The sequence below is a fragment of the Olea europaea genome, chromosome 20, assembly GCF_002742605.1.
Source record: "Olea europaea var. sylvestris chromosome 20, O_europaea_v1, whole genome shotgun sequence".
NCBI lineage: Eukaryota > Viridiplantae > Streptophyta > Magnoliopsida > Lamiales > Oleaceae > Olea > Olea europaea.
In genome coordinates this window covers 15,928,102-15,946,451 of record NC_036256.1, presented here as the reverse complement: position 1 = coordinate 15,946,451, position 18,350 = coordinate 15,928,102, and the positions used below count along the sequence as shown (strand labels likewise).

The window sequence follows — 18,350 nt, the reverse complement described above, 5'->3', positions numbered from 1 at the left end:
CACATTGAGACACGGTTTTGACAGAAAATAATCGAATTTGAAAATGATATTTGAAGCATAGTTGTATCTCTTTGAGTTAGCTTTCCAACGCATCTTGAATCGCCTCAATCGAACATCGAAAGAAAAAGTTATGATAAAAATGTTAAAAGAGATGCTGTCTGTCCGAAAGGTGGCTCACATCAAAGCAACGAGGCGCCGACTGGGTGCATCTAGGGCGCATTTTTGGCCCGTTTTGAAGTCCATAAAAACTCTACTTTCTACACAAATGTGAGGGCACCTATAAATACAAATTTCTCACACTTTTGAAAGGGATTCACACATTGACATGCAAGAGACACGCTTTGAGATTAAAGAGAAGAATTCAAGAGGGAAAAAAATCAATTCGAGGGTTGAAGCATAAATTGGAAGGGAAAGAAGATCTTGGTACAAGATTGATTTCTTATTCTAAACCCGATGATATCTTCCATAATAATTTCTTGATTTTCTTTCATTACTATGAGTAGTTAAATTTAATTTTAGGGCGAACAATGTACCTATTAAGGATTCTTTATTTCTTTTATTTGAAATTCTTGTTCGTTATGATTATGTGTGAGTTTTAATCATGTTCTCAATGCTTTGAATTTTCTGGCCAATTATTCAATGATTTTGTGAACAATAATTACGTAGAGATGTGGATTCTTTGTTTAGACCGCATATTAAAATTCGGTAAATTAATATAACGTGTAGGATACATATATTAATTACTACGGTCATAAATGAATTCTTAGAACTATTATTTCGTTTAACTAAGTTTGATTCGCATAAAAATGTGGAATTGAAGTGGTTAAATAGGCTCAATGTGAACTCGAGAAGGATAAATTGAATACAATAGGAAAATTCGGCCGAACAATACCTTAGATTTTATTAATCTTGATTTAAGACTTAAAGGTGATCAATTGGTAAAATCGTTCCGCTCTAATATTCATTTATTATTTGAATTCTTAATCATTCTTTGTGTATATCCACATATTGTAGGTAGTTAGATTTAAAATCATAACCAATCATTGTTCTTATTTATTTTCATCAAATAGAAGTTAGAAATAATAAAAGCATTAAAGTATAGTCCTCGTGGGAAACGATAATCCGGATTCAAAATGTCCACTTTACTACTTGTTACGATCCGTACGCCTGTGGAATATAAAATCAACAACATACACATGGAAAAACCCTGTCAGTGTAAGCTGGATGATTGATAGTTATTCTCAGCTTCAGAAAAATTGAGCTAAATTCATTGGAAAAAAATTTCATTGTCAAGAACAAGAATTCGCCTTGATCTACCTTATCTATGCATAATATCATGAAAACAGGGTGAATCACCTGTTTCGACAGATGATTCTCTCATCTTTACCCGGGCCATGGAAGCTGATGCATACATTATTATGAGTATATTGTATTGATACGGACAAGCATCAGGCCAATGTGGGAATACGCATAAAACCTCGATCGCTTTCAGCCCAAATGTCGGACATGACTTGAGGAACCGGATCGCTGGCAATCTGTGGCTGGAATCTTAATCTCCCCCTTGACACGTACGTGGGTCTACCATCTAAATATTTCTCTTCCTTGTACATCATTGAGGCCACTGATAAAGCGGACTCTTCATGGCTGCCCGGGGATCATTGCTTTCGGCCTTACACACTTCGCTGGGATGATATCGTGCTGGTGGAGGAGCTTTCGCACATAATGGTGTTCGGAATGTGGAAACATTACGGTATTTATTCGGGCCAATTGACTCCATAAAAATTTATCCCATCCCATTGCAGAAGATGAGTCGAGGGCAGTCCAAAATCTAGTCTCACCTGATGAATTATCCCCGACAGCCTCAATCTTTAATGATGTTTCAAAGCTTCTTGTAATGGTTAGTTGTGATACATGTCTATCCCTAGGAAATAGGAATGAAGTAGCCCAAGCCTCAACCAATGACCAGTATGAACTCAAAGCTTCCTTCGAACTCCCCTTTCTCCCCCTCCTATATCCTCTGAACAGATTGTATTTCCCTCTTTGTTGTTTCACATGTCCGTGGCAATATGCAATTGGCTGCTTTTCCTTGTCAACGGGGGGTCCGCGGGGGAGGGGAATCACACACACACTACGACATGTACGCAAGAAATAGGTTCCAATTCCCATTTGAGATGCTGAAGCTATTGATCTAAACCTTGCATTTTTAACGCGCAAAACTAATAAAAATAAAAATTGTTATGCTTCAATTGATATCGGAGAATTTTCAACTCCATCTACATATGGATATGGTTACCACCACTCTCAAGTTTTGTAAGTGAAAATGAACAAGAGACTTAGGAGATTAGCATCTTTTTACACTTTGCATCAGAAGGCTGTATGCAGTATTCTCTCAGATGATATTTACACATTTCCAGTGCCTCAAAAATGCAATCGGAAATAAATAAATTCCAACAGACGTCCATACTTGCTTTAGAGATACTTCTTGACATAGAAAAAATACAAGCCGAGAGGCTTCTCACTGAAAACTACAGGAGTGAAAAACCGATAGAACACTGTTAGTATATCTCTATCTTCAGATGGATGTTAGTCGATCCTATTGTCAGCAATTTGTCCATCCATGCAAGAAGGGCTTCTATTTAACGAGACTAGTCGGGATTGGTGTACTCGAGCAACATATGTGGCGATCTGTATATCTTCACCAATGTCCAGTAAAGGACCTCTTCAACTCCAAGCTCACCTTCTGCTCTTGCAGCATATATATCCTCGCAGATGGCTATCAACCTGGAGAAATGAAATCAAAACGCCTTTAAGATCGTATAAAAATTAACTGGTTGTATTTGCTGTAACAACTTGCTATACTTTTAACCTATGTTGTACACACAAAATTTTATCTTCTTTTTCTTTCTTAATACTGTCCACTACTACCAAATCCTCTACAAAAAAATGCCATCAAAATGCAATAAAAATTACATCGCTTGGATACGTTTGCAGCTGAAATGTAAATTTATTTTGGATTTTGTGGTAATAACAAAATCCTTTGGCTACCATTGAAATATTTGTGAGAAAAAGTTGCACGTGTGAATATGAATGTCAGACTTGGGAATACAGTATTCATGCACATTATTCCGGTAGTATACTTGCACACAAGTACTCAATTTCAACTCACTCACTGTAAGAAGAGGAATCCTCTTGTCCTAAGACCTGTCAACCTAAATAGTAGTAAGCGTTATAGATTAAACGAATAATCCGTATTACCAGAGCCACTAATAACACAGAAAGAAAAAGTGAAATCAAGGATAATACACGATATCATGTGTTTCACCCTCAATGTGAGAGCTGTTACACCATGTGTCGCTGAAGGAGAGAATTACTATATGTTTTGGACTTGTGTCTTTCCATTTTCTATCTACTATGATGCACATAATGGAGGCTCACCCTATACATTTATATTAGAGGAAGACTTCCTATACATCCAACAGTAAGTACCATAAAGAATAATATCAAGGATAAGCTAAGAACCAAAAAATACAAAAGCATAAACTTAAATAGTATCTCCTTCCTCTTATCCTGCTAAAATGTTTCTCGAAGATCTTTCTACATTCTTTAGTTATCTCTATCCTTGAGAGGAGAACAGCCAGAAAGGAACAATATCACGGTAACACTAATAAGTACACACACACACATTAATTATAGCCCTTTAAGCATTATAATACATTTGGCATGTGAAGCAAGCAAACTCTAGAGAGTGAATTGATACAACTCAAGAAATGTAAGGGCTTCTTGTCCATTTTGCTCCTTTTTACTCTGTTCCTCTGAATAACAATTAAAGAGAACTATCCTCTGACAAACAATTAAACAGAGCTACGATAGTCTCAAAGCAAGTTTGGGAAGTATTTTAAACTTTTAAATTATAAATAAATAGAAACTAATGGTGGGTAAGTGGGTTGTACTCATGGTTCCTTCTAAATGTGTAGGTAAGTAGCTTGAGTTTTTTAACAATTTATAGTCATAAGACAAGCATATGATAAGCATGTAAGTCAAACTTAAAAAGTTACTATTTTTGTTTTAAACATATTTGTCGGTTTAATTATGTTAGAATGTTTCAAGAGACAATTTGAATTAAATGGGATTGAGAACTCCATTAGTTTATGAAATAAAAACAATAAAATGTTATTTAATCAATATAGTTTTAAATAAATCAAAAGATATTTAAATTCGTTTCTATTCCAAAAAAATATAATTTAAAAGTAAAAAATAGCACTCAAATCGTATATTAAATATCAAATTTTATAATATTTAAAATTTATTATTAAAAACTAACTTCTTAATATAATAAATTATCAAATCCAATTTAATATATTGGCCCATGTTTGGTTCAGCTAGAAAAGTGCATTAAAATCTAAATCAAAGTCAATAATTAATTTAAATACATGTTTCATGGGATCCAAGACTTTTTAACGATACATTCCATCAACTTTTATCGAAACCTACTAAAAATCTGATTTTTATCTAAAACAAACAATGACTTAACCTAAATTTATACGAAAACAAAACTATTTACAATTTACACACAGATGTCCATACAAAGTAATCCTACTTTTGAATTAAATAAGTAAAATTAATTTTAAGTATATTTTTAAGCTCAACCAAACGAGTTCTATGTTGAATACTTTGGACTTCTAACCAGTCTCATCCAAGGACATTGAGATCAACACATTAATGCCAAATAGACACAACAGTTTTCTTGCTTATCTTATGAATGGCCACCTTATCTAACAGGTTAAGTAGTCATCTTTGAGAGTGCCCTTTTGCATGTAGGTTGTATTCATTTTTACTTCAAAGGCCAAGCACCTACTATTTTTTATCACTTCATCTAAAAGTTTAAGTTGTTTGAGAGGAAGCAATCGTATTCAAACTTGAAAAGAAACTTGTGGCAGGGGTCCCATTTTCAGTCTCCTCCAATTTTAGTCCTGCATCTCTCCTACTGAACACGGTCCCCCAGTGCTTTTATTTCCCCAAATGAGGATATTTAGACAATGATGCTGCTAATTCGAAGAAATAAATCATGATCAATTGCTTAGAAAACAATTTGCTCCACCTTTCCTTGTTATTTGTCAATAAAAAAAATTTATGGAGCATATTCTCAGAGTAAGAAAGGTTTCATATTTAATGGGACTATCCATACTTAAAACAAAGGTGCATTTAGCCTGAAATAGAGTGGGTAAAAAAATTGAAAAAGCACTTGAACAATAAGTTTATCAGAGGAAGTCTTTGAGCATGCAATATTTTATTAATGCTAAAGTCGAAGTTCAAAAATCCAGAGGCCAACATCGACTGATCCCACTTAATGAACACAGATACCAGTACTGCACACTTCCATTTATTATACAAAAAAATTAAATGGTTCAGGAAATCAGCATTACCTGTCACACGTAGGAAGATTCTCATATGGTATTCTCATTCGTAAGTCAGAACACTGCAGTCTGATAAACCTGCCAACTGCTAGTACAAATGTGATGTAGAGACCCCAAATGCTGAATTTGCTGAGAGTCTCACCAAGAAATCCTTCTGGAATGGTTTTCGTGAATTAATAACTTAAAACTAGTATTCTTGATTCAATGTCTCATCCAAATAATAGAAAAGAAGTTTTTTTTACTAGATACTTACGAGGGGTTTCCTCCGACACAAATATAGCCATGGGACCGGAGAATGATTCGCAGCCATTGACAGGAAAAGAATTGATATCGTAGAACGACCACCATCCAGAACCCTCATGGTGTAAAACCAGGTCCGCACTGACATCATTTGCCTGTAGATTACAGGCAGTTGACTTCTTAGCTATTCACAGTTACATTTTATTTAGAAAGAATACATAAAAGTAAACTTTGATGACATATTGCGCATTTCTCGAGGATCACTTCAGAATTTCATGTTAAATGCTTCTCTTCAATATTGGGACACCTCAAAACAATGTCTATTCTTCTGGAATGAGATCATTCTATTAAAAAATTGGGAAAAGTTTGAGACCCATTTTTTGGGGGAAATGTATTTTGGAATAGTAATTTTTTTGGAGAATGTGTCGTTAAAAAATTGGGAAAAGTTTAGGATTTACGTGTAAAATTATTTTGTGTGTGGTTGAGCGCATACCAATTTATTGAACCATCACATATGGTACATACACATAAAATGCAAGACATATGCAACCCCGCCCACAAGGGGCTAAGGAAAATCTAGAAGGATTAGGTGACGTACAGAAAGGAGGGATGGAAGCTAAGGTGGTGGACAAGGGAATGGTGGTGATGACGGAAGATGTCGTGGATTAGTCGAGGCAGGAGATTTGTGGGGGGGGGGGGGGGGGGGGGGGGGGGGTGATTAGAGGGGATTTATTGGGTAGAGAGAGGTGGGGACGAAGCTCATTAGTAAAAAGAAGCTAGGGAAGGGGAAAGTAGTAACTGTAGAAATTAGGAAGGTGATAGGGAGATGTTAGCAAATGAAGTGAGAACATCTTTTGATATTTTGTTGGTCAAACTGGAAACTTCGGTAAGCTCTTAAAAGAGTTGTTTGGATTTCATAAATATTTCTCCAATATCTAAGAAACTCTGAAAATGCTTATTTTTTGCGGTATTAAATTCAGAATCCACTGGCTGACTTTCAAATTTTAAGAAAAGTAACTGAAGACCCGATAACCGCAATATATGCCCGACTTGTCTTTAAATATCATACACTTTCCATTCCTGTCCAAATATTACTGCCAGACCAAATTGAAGCATTTACCAGGAATTGTCCCCGTTTTGGCTAAACCTTCAAATATATATTGACACGGGTTTGCCATAATGCCGAAACCACAGTGAATACATCATAGTCATTGATGCATAAACAAAGATAATGATGAGTAGCGATAGAATTCCTTCTATGGTTCCACAAGAGAAAACAGCATGAACATAACCTACATTGTTCTAATTGGCCTATGAGCTAAAGTCTTTTGACAGGTAATGTGGAGTATTTATTCCCCTTAACTCTGCTTTAGCAACCTTTACCCGGCTTTCTGTATAGGCGAAACTTTAACCAAAAACCTTTTAGAGCCCATTTGTTGGTCCCCAGGGAAAGATAGTACGAAATTCATCGTTTTTATAAGCTGAAAGCATAACTGCGTAACATAAGACACTTGACACCCGCACTTAAATTGATCCAAACTTAACGTGGTAATATGTATCGCTACAGCATGAATAAACTTCTTTTACCAGAAAAGAAGAGAACAGTAAAATTTAGAAGATTCAGAAACATACCGCTTGCTCGAATGCCCTAACTTCTCCAGAACCAGTAACACGGAAATACCTTGGAAGAATATTATGAACCCTAAAGCTGCTAATGGAACCATTCAGAACCAGTTCAACTTCTGATGGCTCAGGAAGATCTGATGGATCAACACTTCTTTCATATTTCACGGTTTCCTTGCCTTTTGGCCTGTCTCTTGTAAGAACCCAAGAGAATCTCATGTCCATGCTGCTATTTAGAGACTGGATAAACCGTCTCTGGACCAAATCAGGGACAAGCCACAGGGTACTTGCATCAGCTTGACAGCAAATCAGTTGAATGTCATTCACATTATATGAATCCAAATAAACATGGAGATCAAGATCAAAGTTTGCGTTGAGCTGAACCCATGAAAGTTTTTCACAAAGAGTTGTCTGGTACAGCGTCAACCTTCCACCCCCTGTTCTGATATCAAACTGAACACTAGCATCGTTGATTGGATTGGCTATGTTTGTTGGATTACCACTGCTGTACATCTGAAAGAGAACATCATTTTATACCCACACAAAACATTCTTGTATGTTTTTCTTAACAAAAGAAAGCAAACCCTGTATTCAAACTAGTTCATTTCATCATAAATTTCAGGTTTATTGTGTATAATCCCAATTAGGAAATCAACTTTTTTTCAGGTAATCCTCATTATACATGATACTATGCTTCCATATATACAAAAGAAGAAAAAATAATCTGACTCAATATCAGACCATGGCAGAAGATACCAGCTATTATCCAGCCACCAACTTTGTAATGGTATAATTACAGAATAAGAAAAGAATTTCAGTATGTCACTATTCCTGATTCTGCAACTTTGGAGCACCTAAATACAGATAAAATAGTTGTATTTCAATTGAATATAACACCAGCTATTTGTTCAACTTAAATTGCAATATATCTCAACACTATCTTGAGTTTTTCTGTTCATACACTACTAACTAGCTACTATGCAACTTAGGGAGAACTTTGAAGAATAATATTAAAAACAAAGTGAGGTGTACTTGATATAGAAATCAGCTGAATTATATATTCAACGTGTGGCAGAATCAACCTAGGACCCCCTACAGAGTAAAAAGTGAGGACAAAGATGTATCTTTAAAGGTGAAATAACGCATGTTGCAAGCTTGAAATGGCATAATAAGTCAAATGAAAAGTGAACTTTCTGTACCAGAAAATATGTATGAATTAATACCTTTAAAAAAACATAATGTACAAATTAATTTCTGAAATGGAACTGATGTATATTTCAAACAAATTACAAGTCTAGGGGAGCAAAAGATGCTCAAAAATAAAAAAATACCTTGCAGAAACATAATAGCATTATAAGCTTTCTACATTACAGTGCCTATTTTGCAAAGAATTTTGACCGTGTATCTCATGCTTCTCCCCCACCCTGGGGCCCGAATGATGATGAATGACACTACCAATAATCATAACAATAAAAACAACCAAAAACAGAAAGTAAGAATTAATCAGTAACTAAAAATTTAGCAATTATAACACAACAAATTTATAACAAGATAGATAGAAATTTTTTAGCATTTGCCTATATTTTATATCTAAAATATGACAACTAGTATTATGTTGTAGAGAACAGTCGTGTCATGAGTTACTTACCAGCATGGGAGCCCAAATAACACAGATTAATACAAAGAATAGACATATGCCATTGCAAAACTTTGTCATCTTTGTCTGCTTCTCTCCATGTTTGTGTGAAGCTCTATTCAGAAGATTATCGCATTTGACAAGGTACAAGCTTGCATTTATGTCCTCCAACTAAAATGGATATGTAAATATCAGTTTCAATTTTAATATCTAATCATGTGTTGCTGTGATGAACAACCAAACAAAAAATATTAGACTTAATACAAGTACCCCGACAGGGAGTATACTCCTCCAAAGCTGGAGTGAAGAATTCAGTATGGTTGCATCAGATTTTCAGTACCTTGATCTGTCTAAGGCTGAACACAACTAATCTGAAAAAATTTATAATGTTATGATTTGGATGCAAGCTATTTATACTTCTTTTTATCTTGGTTCATAAAGAAAAACTAATGTTAATATACCAGCCAATGAAGTCTCGTCATAAGGCCTTTGTGCATGCAGCTTGTGGAAGATTTATTTGTTTCCGAGTAGGTTAGGACGATTACTTCCCATGTTATTAATTCATTGCTTTAGCAAAAATCATCGGTTTGTGAACCAGAAATACACCTAGTGACTTACTCTCTTTTCTAGTTAAAGAATCAAAAGTAATTTGAAGCCTAATAGTTTGATTAGGTGCATTTTGGTCTTACAGAGCCATTATTTAGTTTCTGGTTGCCATATCTAGCTTGCTTTGGGGTGACAACAAACAAAATTTAAGCTGGCTCCATGGTCAAAGTTTACACCAGTGTAATATTTGGCCAATTGGCTGGAACACTTTCTATTGCAAAAATCATTTATAAAAATTCTTACTTCAACCGAGCCACAAAAATCATAGGCAATGAAAGGAGTGCCTTTTCAATGCATACTTCCCAAAAGTTGAAACCTCTGAGAACTCACCTTCAGCCAGTCATACATTGTCAACGACGTAGTTGTGCATGACCAATCAAGTACACATCGCAATTCATATAGAAAAGGCAGAGCACGATAGAGTCTATAGCCAAGATAATTGACCCGAGAAACTTCACTGGTTAGGAACTGGCGATACAAAGTACTTTTATGGGGAACGCCATATCTGATTTGCATGGCTTGTAGTGCCAAAGAACCAGCTTTAGTTAGATATATTAAACGAAGTGCCAACCCAGCTGCGTTCTGTGTTTCCAAATGCCAAGCATACTCAGTGATAGCATATGTAAAAAGTATGAGGTTGAAAAGGTAAAAGATCACTTTTCCAGTTGCAAACGAACATAGGTACATGATGCGATCAACCACAATCAAGAAGAAGATTATCTGCACAGAAAGAAAACTCATAAATCAACGAACCATATAAGCACGTGGCAGTGAAATCAAGGAATAAAAATTGGCAGTGATTAGTCATGTGACCCTTTAAATAAAATCAAGAACACAGTATTCAATTTCAATTTCAATTTCAAAAGGTTAAAGAAATCATAAAGATTTGGTCAATGTTCTTCACCTTAATCTTTTTTGGACATGAATCAAAGGTTTATTTTTTAGAAGATTGAGCCCAAAAATGAAAATGATAGACAAAAATTATTACCATCAGAATAAATACAAACTCCTTTGGGAATTGATCCTCAAGCTGATAAACCTCAAGAAATTCACTTTTATTTTTAATAACAGATTGGTAGAAAATTGCAACCAAGAAGAAAACAGCTAGATCGGCACCAAAGATGTATGCATAAAGGTCAATTTCTCTTTTGCCACCTCCAATTACAGAAAGTATGGAGTATGGAAATCCGACTTCTTCAGCAAGGCCCATGCATTTTGCTTTAAGGATCTCTCTTGCTACGTCAGCTGCTGGAGTTAGAGAGTTGTATTTTTCTGCTCGAGAACATTCTGTTAAAGAGGAGGCATAGACCACCTCGAAAACAGCCAAGGCCACATTTGGGGTTTTACTTTTTTCAATGCTTTGAATTTGGACCTTGCTGGCACAAGGACAATGATTAGGGCTTTCATTTGTGCATCTTTCATCATGTACAAGTCGCAGCAGCTGATTTATTCCAGATTCAATCCTCTCTGGTTGGATTCCATCCTCTGGCCATGCATGGACATCCATGGACAATTGTACGAAGTATGGAGGAGATTCAGCTTCTTGTGTCAATGATTTCCAGTATCTAGAACAGCTTCTGACCACCATTCTCACCATATAATCAATTAACTGGACAGGTTTCTTTGCTTTATCACTCCAGCTGGAATCTGCGTGAACCTCCTTTCGATCCCTTAACCCCCCTTTACCATTACTAAATCCGTCTAAAAACCATTCGCCATCTTTTGCAGTTATTGAACTCTGTATTAAAGTAAATAAGTACACCAAAAATAAAGGTAGCAAGCTGATAACAAACGATGATGTTATCTTTTTTGTAGGAAACCCCAATTCACGAAGAAGGCCTGACTGGATGCTGAAACCACAATGCTGGATAATGATTTGATACAGATACTGAATCAAAATATAAATTTCTGTGTAGATTAGCATGGTAACCCAGAAGATGTAGTTGGGCCCAGAATTTACACAGAGAGCATAGAGAAAAAGAGCCGCCAAGTATACCATAGAAAGTAAACTGAAATTCCAAAGAAAAACCAGAAGAAAGCAACAGTAACACACTACATCGTTGTTGGATCGCATCTGGGACCATATATGGTGGACAATCAGCCCAATCCGTAGCCTAGCAGAATCCGACATTCTACTTTTGTCAGACTGCAAAGAAGATGAACGATATACGTGCGCATCTGTAATGTCTAGGCTTTCGCTCACATTACATACTCCATCTTCCACAAACGAGGGATCATTTGAATCTGAATCTTCGTGTGGAATGTTCAAGAAGCTGACAAGATTGTTAACTGCCTGATTTCCAATTGACTGTACTTGGGAGACGCTGTCTCCTATCAACTGCACAGCAGAAACTAATGGGTTTTCCCGTGATTGGCCTTTGCGTTTCTTTGCCGTGTATGAATCAGTAAAGGCTTTATCATTTGCATCCTCCTCAAGTTCTGTGATCTCACAAATAGAGGTATACATTGGAGGCTTTGTTAAGTCTGCTGCAATCGGACTTTCTGTTCTTGCACTACCAGGAGAATCATTCAAATGAAACGGGAAAACTGAATCAGAATAGATATTTCCATCCTGTTTCTCAAGGTTGTCGGTGTCCAAGTGTAGATTAAATGAAGTATGCTTCCTCCTTCTCAAGCCCTCGCTAGCAGGAGAAGTATCACCACAGAAATCAGTTGAATTCGTACCATGAAGCTGGATTCGTAGGTTGAGCATCTCAGATTTCATTTTCTCTACTTGTAAGTTACGCTGACGTTTGTTCTCCTCAGATTCGCGAATATGCCGCAACTGTTCAGTCTTCCAAGCAGCTTTCTTCTCTTGCTCACGTACAATTGCACCAATTTGCTCAGCCTCAAGATATCGAAAGACATAATCAAACTCCGAGGATGAGAACATATATGACTGAAGTGATACCAGAACAAAAATGACGATCTCAACCAAAGCAGATCTTGACGTAATACGAAACCCATAATCATATTTATAAAACCCGATCACCTCATAAATATAATCAATTGTTTCACACTTCCCTGCATTAAAATCACCTACAAAGGGAGACTGATAAGCAAGAGATAGAACTATAACTGCAAAATTGTACATTCGCAGGTACTTGAAGATCTTATTTTTCTTCTTTAGTATCGTAAGCCTCATTCGGAAGAAAATAAGAGCAAAACCAAGGTAACCGAGGTGCAGAATGTCATACTCAAGGGTCCCCGTAATCAAAATCAAAGCAAGTACCAGATCCAATAGATGACAATAACAGTAAAGCCTCACGTAGTCGAGAAAAGTCCACATGCTTTTTGTTTCAAATGAAAGATCTCGCCAAACAAACGCATTTTTACGCTGTGAAACCATCTGGCGATATGTAAATGACCCTGAAAAACTTGAGGCACGATCTGCACGAAGTTTAAAACATGCGAGCATGAAGACCACATAATAACTAATCAGCGTTCGAGGATCATCAACAATAAGCCCTGCCAGAGAAACAGGATACACAGCAATGTTAGATCAGCACAAGAGAAATTGAATCTGACAGGTAAAATATCAAGCTCATGCCTCTGAAATTTCTATTAGACAAATGATCAGTGTTCTCCTGAGGTTCCAGAGTCAAAGGAACTTTAAACTAAATAAAGAAATAGCCTCTGTGGAAGTTTTACAACATTATAAGGTTCTTGCAATTATTGCTTTAGTTATTCTTTCTCTAAAAGAGTTCCTTCTATTTCACTATTGAATGCTTTTACCAGCAAGGATGACTTAACTGTGCACATATTTAGCCACCATAACAAATTTTTAATGACTGGGCCTCAATAGAGAAAGTGTAAAGCTTGATTATTAACAAGGAAGTACGAATAGAAGAGAATGTAATGAAATGGATTACGGCATGTTGGACCAAAAACGGAAGTGCTACAGGCAATCTGTGTGCTTGGAAAATCTCTATTGAGGTTAAAAGGACCAATTCTATTAACTATTACATGTGCTATGCTGTATGATACTGAATGATGAGTAGTTAAAGAACAGAATGTTCATTAGATTATCATAGTGAAAATGAGGATGCTAAGATGGATATATAGTCGTACCACAGTCGATGAGATAAATATGCCAACAATTTATGTGGCCCAAATTGAGGATAAATGAAAGGAATGATGACGTAGGTGATTGGGACATATACTGTGTAGACCTAACAGAGCTCCCCTTCATAAGAAGCAAATCATACTCAATCAAAAATTTAATAACACAATAAATGCTAGCTTGCTAAGTAGTAACATTGACAATGATAAAAATCTTACCCAGCCAACAATTCGTGCAAAAGTGGAAATATAGATTTGAGCTTCTCCAGCAATCATGACAATGCGCATTGGTCTTGGTTGAGATGTGTTGACCCGAAGGCATAATGTTCTTCCACATGGCGAAGTATTCAATGAGAAGAATAGAAGCAAACAGAAAGACAAATACTGGCCATAGTCTGAGTATTATAGGCCTAGCCAATAGAACACAAGCAGCAAGAAATCCAATATAGAACATAGAAAGAGCATTTAACAAAGCAAAACTGGCAAGAAGTAATGCTATCATATTGATCTCAAGGCCAAAGAGGTTGAACATGTTCTCCATCCAAAATTTCAAATAGACTTTTAAGGTCATCTTCTGCAACTCAAATCTCTCCTGTCTCAAGAAGATAATCCTTTTCTTATTCCACTTGTGACTCTCCCTCAGGCTTCCCCAGATATAACCAAAAAAATGTTTTCTAGCACTGGCATCCCTAGTACCTCCTCTACCAGAGGACACTTCGGATGATTGATGAAGATCAGGCCTGAAAGATGGCCATGAATTGCTTGTCACTCCCATTCTTTCCACAGACAATTTACTGGAGTCCGTTAATATGTTGTTATCCCCACCGGAAGTCGAAACAACAGGGAAATCATCTTCTGCTGAGACAAATAAAGGGCAAGGTTCCCCTGATCTACCTTCATTCAAAATAGAACTAGGAATTTTCTCCAACCAACGAAAAACATTGTACTGAAGGGTACATGCAGCAACTACCAGCACTTTTGCCCTCAAGCCTGCTTCTAGACCCCAAAAGTTAGGTTTATATACCTGTAAACCAAGCAAAAGGGACAAATCATAATGTTTTTGCCCAGGAAACATTTTAGCTTGTTTGCCCCATAGCTGAAATAGGTACTCTGCTGCTATCAAAATTCCTGTGTAAATTAAGAATGATTTGGATGGGATTCTGGATGCTTTAGGTAAAGCAGAGCAGATAACCAGACCGAGAAGATACAAAAACCCAAATGCACTTATTGGAGATAATGATGCATAGAACAACACGACAAACAAAATCTTTTGACTGTGCCAAATCAGAATCCGTTTAATGAATCCACAAATTCCAATTTCCAACGGATCCGGATCTTCTGATTTTATATGTTTGCTTTGTCTTCTCTCATAGCTATAAAGTTGCATGACAATCATGATTGCTAGAGACTCCCAAAGATTTTCCAACAAAGAAGCTTCAGTATTATAGCCGAAGCATATATCAAGATCAACTTTTCTGGACATCCATGTCTCAAATGTGGGAAAAATGCTTAGACTATAAATGAACATGAACACTGAGATTGTGTATGCTTTTAGTGGAAACCATAAGCGCCGTTTAGTCCTCTCAACAAGTTGTCTACCGATGATCCACACAAGGAGAAGGAAAATATAACCAAATGATATGTAATTAGGTCTCACAAGGTAAACCGCAAGAAGAATGGTCAGAAAAGCAATGTAGGTTCCATATGATCTGTACATGCACAAGAACTTCTTTCCAATTGAACTGAGATACAAGGCTACCTTTCTCTCTGAAAGAAGATGGACAAGAATGATAATACAACAGCAATAACAGTCGCACTAATAAGTTAGACTTGACCATTTAATTTTATATAGGAAACGAAATTCTAGAATGATCTTTTATGCTTTATTATTCTGCACCATGAAGAATGAAGCTAGGACCAGCATATTCTTGCTCAATTAACCATAGGACATCAGGCATTATAAGTCTATTAAAGATCCTAAATTCTGATGCTAAAAATAGTTTTAACCACCTCCAGTTAGATAAAATGTGAACAAGCTAGTCATGGACAAGGTTATATTACCGTGAGAAGGATTTTCAGAATTGTCCCTGATGTTGGAGGCCGCATAAACTGACAAAAGAACTGATTTGTTCAAACCAGCTTTCAGAATGCTAAATCCAATTGGAAGGCAAGGTGTATGCTGCACTATTGCAGAAAAAGAGAACAACAGTTCAAAGCCATGGTTATGAATCGCACAGAAGCAAGCAAGCAGAGCTATTTCAGTGAAGTCCCAAGAACTATTACTTTCAACGAGCCCTACAGGTATTTCAAAAAACTAAACACATTAGTAAAGATGAAATGTCAGACCATAATGAAGAAGAGAAAAGTGCTCGATGCACTGATTATATCCAAACAGAAGAGAAACTCAAGAACAAATATATCCATACCTAACTGTGAAAGAACTTCCATACTTAGAGAGCCTTTTTGCTCCAACCTTCTTGATACCAGATTAAGTTGACAAATGTATAAAATCGCAAAATGAGCCTCACACAGAAGAATAAGGGATTGGCGCATCCTTTTACTGATATTATGGCTCAAAACGTACATTAAAAAGAATACCACTGAAAGAAAAGACAGAATTTAAAGCCAGTCAGATTATTGAGCATCACCCAAAATATCTTGCTGTTCAAATGCACCCAAGTGTCCAGCTACACTTGGTTATCAGCAAATATCATGCATCTAATTTGCATACCATACACAGCATGGATGAAACCAGGTTTCATCGAGATGAGGAATATCAGCAAAAGCATAATAGGCCGAGAACATTTGCGCAGTCCCCAAGCAATTGTAGCCACTACCAAGACTATTGCATCTTCTTTCACTGTGATAAATATGCGTAATAATAAGCAAAACTGGAATCACAGTTAAATGCAGAATTGATTGCCCCAATGTAAAAAGTTGACAGCAGTGAGAAAATTATAAGGAAAACACCCATCTCAGTAGAAACTAAGGAGATTCATAATATATAAAAACGGATGCCAATTATTGAGTGCACATCTAAACTCAAAAAACGATAAGCCCATTAACCCAGGGCTATCAAGAAGCTTTGGGTTTCTCTTAAATTGAATATTAACTCCTCTCACAAGTTAGAAGGCACGATGCAAACGGGAATCAATCAGGGCCACTCCAAACAAATCAAAAAGAATTGAGCCAGTAATAAATATATTTTCATCCAAAAGATAACAGTAAATATAAAGACAACTTCTCAGTCTGAGTAAGTACACTAGCTAATCAAGCAATCAAGAAGTTTATTTGGTTTATATAAGCTTGATACATGTGTCTTCTGTGACAGTTGAAAATAGTAATTAGTCACAAGTGATATAGTCAATAGGCAAATAGCCAGACAGCCTATCGAGTGAAGGACTGAAACAAGGATAAATGAAGAGCACGATCTCTTAATATAACAAAAATGCAAAAGGAAGTACTATTTTATTTTTCAACCAAGAATAAAGGAGTTTCAAATTGGCAATGTATTACCTTCCTCTGTTTCGTTCTCATTTGAGAATCGTCTCTCCTCATTTGATACACATAGGATAACAGAACTGTTCACAAGATTACCAAGAGCTACAAGAATTCCAAGACAAAACTGTGCTAGAAGAAAGAACCCAGGGATGGGATAATGCCACAATCCAACCATCTCCCAGATCTCCATATCCTGTGTAGAAAATAAATCCAGCTGTAAATTTTCCTCAAACATTGGACCGTAGATTTACTTGAAAAATTATACGAGGTTACCTTCCCAAGTTTCCAGTTCAGGTATGCAAAAGCCACGTTGAAGATATATGTGCTCACAGCCCACAAGAGAATGAAGACGAGAAGTAGCCCATTCAATCGGTGCAGACGAAACAAGGACGGAAAATCATATAGAACATATCCAACGTACGCAAGTAACCCAAATGCACATATACTTGCAAATTGGAAACTCCAATAGGAAAGGGCAAACAAGGATATCTGTCAAATTTACTGTTGAAAGTTTATAAACTAAGCAAAGACAGCCTACAAAAATTATGGAAAAATAAACTAAAATGTAGATAAGTGAAACCCATATAAGATTTCACAAGAACTTATCATAATGTGAGTAAAAAATAACACTGACGTGAGACACTGATTTTACATATAGACTAAAATAGAATTTTAAAAGAGATCATACCATCCCATCCTCTCAAGTTGAAACTTTTTGTCTGTGGGCATGGGTCCTAAGGAACTTTGAGTAGGATAAATACTGATATAGTTTTCACGTTATTACAATCCTGGTCAAAGTCCAGCTTCCAGAGTTTCCTTCTTTTCTTTTTTTCTTTTTTTTTTTTGGGGGGGGAGGGTTAACTCTAGTAATATAGCTCGTTAATTGTTTTCTGAGAACAAGCTTTCAACAGAAAAATACACTCTATCCTCCTTCAACAGAGACACTCCCCTTCCCAACCTATTGATCATAGTCTTAGTTTTTCAAAACTAATCGGTCACGAAAATTTCACAAATATGCATCTCCTTTGTTAACCAATTTAAACTTTGTTACATTCTCAAAGAGATTAATTCCTTATGCACAACCTCTTCTAACCTATTCTTAATAGAAGTCTCTGCAACTTCTAGGAAAGAAGAAACTACTTTCTTGAAATCGAGAAAATAAGAACTTCCTGGACAAGAACATGTTGGAATCAGGATGAATGATAGTTATTGAACAGAATCGTTTTCGAGTTTCTGCATAAATATACTTCATTGTACTAAATTTTGAA

The 18,350-nt window shown here is 36.2% G+C and overlaps 1 protein-coding gene across 3 annotated transcripts in view; it reads right to left on the bottom strand.

Moving 5' to 3' along the window:
- Nucleotides 1–2,220: 2,220 nt before the first annotated feature.
- Nucleotides 2,221–18,350, bottom strand: part of LOC111369816 (piezo-type mechanosensitive ion channel homolog) — a 28,808-nt gene continuing 12,678 nt past the window's right edge. For all 3 annotated transcript variants that reach the window (XM_022991481.1, XM_022991482.1, XM_022991483.1), the window contains 13 exons: nt 17,356–17,571; nt 17,098–17,275; nt 16,313–16,441; nt 16,008–16,181; nt 15,643–15,876; nt 13,801–15,348; nt 10,508–12,987; nt 9,850–10,239; nt 8,926–9,084; nt 7,287–7,790; nt 5,668–5,809; nt 5,424–5,568; nt 2,221–2,781 (listed from right to left, as the gene is read on the bottom strand). In XM_022991481.1, the coding sequence (XP_022847249.1) occupies nt 2,646–2,781; nt 5,424–5,568; nt 5,668–5,809; nt 7,287–7,790; nt 8,926–9,084; nt 9,850–10,239; nt 10,508–12,987; nt 13,801–15,348; nt 15,643–15,876; nt 16,008–16,181; nt 16,313–16,441; nt 17,098–17,275; nt 17,356–17,571 (6,435 nt within the window). In that variant the 3' untranslated portion in view covers nt 2,221–2,645. The remainder of the gene's footprint in view (nt 2,782–5,423; nt 5,569–5,667; nt 5,810–7,286; nt 7,791–8,925; nt 9,085–9,849; nt 10,240–10,507; nt 12,988–13,800; nt 15,349–15,642; nt 15,877–16,007; nt 16,182–16,312; nt 16,442–17,097; nt 17,276–17,355; nt 17,572–18,350) is intronic.